Consider the following 6,213-nt stretch of genomic DNA (forward strand, 5'->3'; position numbering starts at 1 on the left):
AAGATACTAGTAAGAAAGTATAATTTAAGTTAACTATAATAAGAGTAAATAATAAAATCTATCTATCCTTATATCTTTATTACTTCTAGTTCTACTATTACTACTATTATAACTTTTCTTAGTCTTAGCCTAATATCCTAATAGCTACTATTTAAAGATTACTACTATTATATACTAGTGTCTAATAGTTATTTTAGCGTAATATTAATTACGTAATTATCGCTCTATAGTAATTATTACCTTCTAACGTGGACGTCTATAGGCCTTTAGCTATCTCGTTACTTGTTAAGGAGAGAATCCTTCTTGTTACTTGTAACGCCCTAACACAACCCCCACCCATTTACTAGTCTAGATAAAGTAACTATTAAAGTTTTTTTTATTCTCTTTTATAGCAGTGTATATAAAGAAAGTAAAGTAGATAGACTAAATAAACATGTTTCCTATATAAAGACATCTTATGTAAGAATTAATAGAGTTATTGTTACTGAGGATTTTATATCGTTATTGAAGAAGAATATTAAGAAAGCTTCTTCGGCACAAAAGCTTAAACTTCATACTGCAATCAAAAAAACCCCACTAGAACACCCTTCCACATCTGTATAATCAGACAATCTTCCTTGCACGCCACTCACTAGCCTTAGCCTTGCAGAATTGGACAGCTTGCTTATGACCTTCATCACTCTGTCCGCCAGCAGCAACACACGCCTTGTTAGCCTCCTGACGTTTTAGTGCGCACCTATTTGGATTTTTAGTTGCTATATATTTATAATCAACTCTGCTAAGACTTACTCGGTGTATCCAGCAATACACTTCTTCTTAAGTACTTCCTTAGCATTCTTGTCTCCTCCCTTCTTGGTGAAAGTGGTAATTGCGTTACTAGGGCATTTCTTCTCAGCAGCATGGTACTCCTTGGTCAGGTCCTTCATTTTTTGCAATTGCTTTTCCTGTTCCTCCTTCACCTTGGCGTCCTTGGAGAACACGGGGTTGCAGGTGGGATTGTCGCGAGCGAAGACATCAGCGACGGCACTGACAGCATTGTCGTTGGCCACAGGTGCAGCTACGACGATTGCTGGAGCAGCCAACAGTAGGGCAGCAAGAAGGGAAGTAATCTGCATTTTGAAAGCGACGTTTGAAATCGAGTGAAAGATTGAATAACAGAGTGGGTAGTACTGAAAGAGCGTAGTTAGTTCAGAGAACAGTAGAACTGTGAAGCGTGAGTGATAATGCTTTCGAAAATACATTACCATCTCTTTTATATATACTATCAAGGGCTGTACTGTGTTTATACGCGCAATAACTATTTTGCAAGATTCTAAGGTCGTATAACGGCTTTTCTACGGCTACAATAGTATGAACACACAGACCCTGCGTACTCGTATTCTGATATTAATCTACTATCATACAACGACGCTCTCGCCCCTCCACAACCCTTACTAGTAGGAAGTCAAAACTATGCTTTGTGGGAGCTAAGGCTTGCAATGTCGGTGCAGCAATCAATCCATGGCTAGGATGTTAGTCACCATGCTCTACGCATATTCTATGACCTTTATGCATCCTCATAACTCTTACAGCGCTTACAACGCCTGCTAGGCGACAGTAGCTTACACAGTCTATTTGGTTCTGCGTAGCCAATAAGGCAAAGATTGTGGGATGGGTTGTACGAGCAGTTTTCGAGAAACGGAACTCCAGAATTCTAACGCGCGTCTACCTCACAAAGAATAATCACCCAACGGCTCTAACGTCTTATCACGATCTCAAATAAATTAACCAAAATTATGAACTGAGATCTAGTGCTGAGCATTTAGCGAGGGGAGCATTAGCATTCTTGGACGCCAAGTCTGCTTTAAATATAATAAAAAGATTTTATATCATTACGTAAGCAAGAGAGAAACGTTAGGCAGAAAAGATGTCACAGAAGGCTTTACTTTTGAAACTATCGCTGCACTTAGTCCTTTTTGTTGGTACAGCGGACAGGCCGGGCAAGAACATCGCCCGCCTAATCGAGTAAGGTATTGTGAGTTATATCGCTGATCATGTGGGGGCTGTCATCGTAGTCCTCAAGCAGCAGTACTACGGCCTCTCTCTAAGCCATTCAGAACATGTCGTAGTACCTTAAAGCTATTTAGGTGCGAATAGATCCTCTCTGCATGCGAATCAGGAGAGTAGGTATGCAATGCTTATCTTGGCTAAATTAAATCCCTATTAGCGGTCTGTGGACAATATTTTTGCGTAATACTGTGCGAGATTTCGGATTAGTTCCTGCTCCGATATACCAGGCGACGCCGATGCGATCAGAGGTTCACAGGTTTTCTGATTGTTCCGGGAAATCGGGTCCTACTACATCCAGGCTACAGCTCTGCTTCATTAATCTACTGTCTGGATGTAAGCCTCCGAACCTCACCGCAAAGTACAGCAAACGTTCTGCTGAAGGATTGTAAGGTTCCGCATCTCAAATCCCTCATATACGCCTCAGAGCACTTGCCATAACTATACGTCAATGCATCCACGATCTAGACACTTATAGTACAGATACATCTCATTACGTGATGAAGCTGGTAGAAGTTCTCATCAATTGCATTGTCGCTACATGTCATACCGCATTCCAAGAACCGTTTAGCTTTATTCAGCGGACAACACACTTTGCTACCCGTCCTCCGCGAGGGTTCAATGCTACTTTCGAGCAGAACTATTGGCTTGACGTGCAGATATATTCCAATGGCCATCCCGCCCCTTCTGCACTGTAACTTCTGTCAGGCATGCGCGGCGAGAGCTACGGCCAATTCCCCCTTGGGAATGGCATGTAAACTAGCAGGGTAATCACATAACATCGATAGATAGTTCTTCGTAATGCTGACACTAAATATACTTTTCAATATAAATTCAAGTGTAGTAAGAGTAAAGCTACAGCGTAGTTAGCCGTGTTATATAATACACTTCGTACTCTAAAACTACGCCTTGCTAGCGCGTCTCATCGTTTGCATAACTCTTGGCTGCTTATTAATATCAGGGTCTCCACTGACAGTCGTATCCTGATCCGTTGCTCACGAGGACCTCCCGTTAATTTCTCCGCGGGTTCACACATCAATCGTCGCCACGCCTTGCCGTCAAATGTCTTCATCATTATTGCAGTCGCCCGTTCGATAACTGCGATCAACAAGACTCCAACACTCTTCTGGCCTTGATCTCAAACATGGCGCATAGGGCTCTATTGCTCCCTGAGGTGGTAGCTGCAATATTGAACACTGGAAGTGATGAGCCAGGACTGTTGTACAACTGTCTTTTTGTCAACCACCTCTTTCTCGAAGAAGCAAGGCGAATTCTGTGGTCTACCTGCGATTCTTTCACTGGAGTTCATCCCGACATACAAGATCTTGGGACGATGGTGCTGCGCGACGACATAGGTCCATACCGCGCACAAGTGTATGCGAATCTGGTGCGGGAGTTGTCTTTCCATTACGACAATACCCAAATCGACCAGACAAGTTGGCATAGCGTATTATGCCAACTGGAATTTCCACAATTGGTATCTGTTTCGTTCTGGGAGACAGATCATGGGGCAGCGCTCAACACCGAGGCTATAATACTTCACTACGCCAAGTCCAACCTCCGCCAACTTTCCGTCGATGGTTGTGTACCGCTTTCGGACCACTTCTTCGATAGGATGGCCAGTTTGTGCTCAAAACTGAACTACTTGCTTTTGCATCCATTCAAAGTCACAGCTTCTTCAGACTCAGTGGTGCGAATGTTAAAGAGAATGCCCAATATCGGCTCGGTTGATTTGGAGCGAGGATTCGAGGAAGTCTTTTCTCTCAAAATGTTAGAAGTAATCGCTTCCTACCCAAACCTCAACCAAGCTGTTCTTCCATATGTCCAGGATGATGATCTACTGGCAATCCAGGCAGACGCGGAAAAGCGTTGGTTCCCTAAGCTCAGATACCTGTACATCAGCGCCACCGCAGAGAGTTTGAGAATCTTTCGTCAGATTGTTCCTGGGATCGAAGCAATAGGCTTAAAAAACCACGAAATGGGGCGTACGAATGATGTATTGATTAGTGCGTCGGGCTTTCGGCAGCTCACATCTTTCACCGCTCAGCTCAATTCGAGCACAGTCATCCACGGCGACGAGCTCCTACAATTGGCTCAGGGCTGCCCAGGCCTGGAAGAATTGAAGATAGGCATTGATAGCTGGTCTGACACTAAACCCTACGCGACAGGAATTACGGACAATCTCATCAGAGAACTAGCCCCACATCTTTCTAATCTGAAGCACCTCTACCTGCTCGTCGAATCAGATATTCGGTGTGAGACGGGATGTATCCAAAGCATTCAGACTCTCGGCCGACATTGTAAGAAGTTGGAAGAGTTAGTGATGACATGCCGATCTGATTGGCCGTTGATTACTTCCCTCCCCCAAAGAGACATCCCTCTGGCTGCTAGCCTTGAACAACTACAGCTTCTGCCTGACAACCATATGGGGCAGTGCTTAACCGAAGAAGAGTATAACAACTTGGTGCGTATCTGGCGGGACAATGCGAAAACTTGGCTGCCACAGTTGAGCTTTATGATAATCCGTAATGCAGACGAGTGGGAAGAGGCGTTCGTAGATGCTAGGTTGACTCCGGATGGAACTATAGACGAAGAGAGCGAGGTCTAAAAATTATATTTCACTAAAAACTCATCTATCAAAGTGTCTCCATGAAATTGCCGACCTAGGTTTTGTAGGCTGCATGAACGAGCTGGTCCAGCAAGCGCCCTGGAAGTCTCGAGACCGCCGTTGCCCAATCCACATCCGCACGCCTAGCCTGAAATTCAAACTGCTCATCATCATTCCTAATATATACCAGTCTATGATGTAATGATGACCTTGCTGATTGCGATAACCCCAGTTGGAGCACGGCTGCAGCGTGTCAAGGAAGCAGAGTGCGTTGATGGTATTTGTGCACGGGTCTACCATCAGCGACTCGGGTAGGCTGTGCAAGATGCCGTCGAACTCCATCACATCCAATGTTTTTCTGCGTACATCGATGAGCCATTTATGGACCGTGATCCTCGCTGGAACGCGAGTACTAAAGATGGCTCTATTGATTAGATAGCCCGCCACGGAATGCGCGCCCCAAGAGGCTAATGGAGAAATCGACAAGTTCGTTTCCAGATGTGCTTTTTAGAAAGATCGAACATACTGCTTAACCAGCGTCGTGGCGGTGACGCGATGGCTGCGTGCTGCTTCGTCGAGTTGGGCTTTGGTTGATGTTACTTGCGAGTTGAAACGGACCAGTCCATGCTCCGCTTTTGGTATGTGCTGCTTCTTGCTGGGGGACGGAAGTTGTAGAATTACGGATTTGGATAGTTCATTGAGAATTCCTCCAAAGGTTCTGCGCGCCTAGTCCAGGTGTCGTCGCTTGTAATCGTGGATGAAGTGTGCATACTCGTGAATCAGCGGCCCGCGTGGGACTTGCTCGCCGGCCAAAGCGCGCTCCGTGTCCTACCAGAGCAGAGCGGACGATCACAAATCTGTCAAAATGCAATGCATTCCTATTACTAGTGCCATTTTTCTTGGTCCAGGGACAAAGACGCAAGTGACCTGGCAGTACGGTACCTCCATGTCTGCACAAGTCGTCTCGTCCAAACAGCGCCAGGCCTGCTCCTCCGACTTCTTGCAGGCAGATTCAGAGTCTGAAACGCTGGGGACGCTCAAGTCCCGCCGATTCAGATTGAGTTTTTCAAGGTCGTGCAGCGTGAAGCTTGGCAGGTCGAAGCGTGTGTGGAATATCTAGTGTGCCGTGGCAGCCGACTCTACGGCAGAGTGCAGTTCGCTTGATATGGGCATTGCCTTGGTCTCCCTAAGTGGGACCTGTCATCTAACAATAAAGAGTCTTCTACGTTGCTACTTTTGAAGTATCTCTGGGCATGACGTCGACCGATATCCATCCAGGCGCGCGAGCGGCGTTTTCACGTCCCTTAAAAATCCCCTCAAAGATTGTGCGCTAACGTAGTTTATAAGCGAGTGAGCCATACAAGCGAGTGAGCCACCCCACCAACTTTGCGCACATCTATAAGCGTATAGCTCCACCACATTATGTTAGTTTTGATAGATATTAACGTAATAGATTAATTACTATCTATAATATCTTTCTTGCATGTACGTGTGTTATGGCCAGTCTCTCTACACCTGCTACAGCGCGCTAGAGCCTGGCGGCTGACACCTGATCGCTC

At 45.4% G+C, this 6,213-nt stretch overlaps 2 protein-coding genes across 2 annotated transcripts; one reads left to right on the plus strand and one right to left on the minus strand.

The window, feature by feature from the left end:
* Positions 1 to 603: 603 nt before the first annotated feature.
* On the minus strand, positions 604 to 1,115 carry COCMIDRAFT_10336 (uncharacterized protein; the record flags this gene model as incomplete). The annotated part of the gene is made up of 2 exons (XM_007695708.1): positions 604 to 736; positions 790 to 1,115. The coding sequence occupies 2 exons, from the start codon at positions 1,113 to 1,115 to the stop codon at positions 604 to 606; spliced, it is 459 nt and encodes a 152-aa protein (XP_007693898.1).
* A 2,081-nt stretch (positions 1,116 to 3,196) lies between these two features.
* COCMIDRAFT_60966 (uncharacterized protein) lies at positions 3,197 to 4,177 on the plus strand (the record flags this gene model as incomplete). Its single annotated transcript, XM_007695709.1, has 1 exon — positions 3,197 to 4,177. A coding segment is annotated over one exon (981 nt), but the record flags the coding sequence as incomplete, so codon positions are not given.
* Positions 4,178 to 6,213: the final 2,036 nt, after the last annotated feature.

This window comes from Bipolaris oryzae (assembly GCF_000523455.1).
Source record: "Bipolaris oryzae ATCC 44560 unplaced genomic scaffold scaffold_404, whole genome shotgun sequence".
In the NCBI taxonomy this organism is placed as follows: Eukaryota; Fungi; Ascomycota; class Dothideomycetes; order Pleosporales; family Pleosporaceae; genus Bipolaris; species Bipolaris oryzae.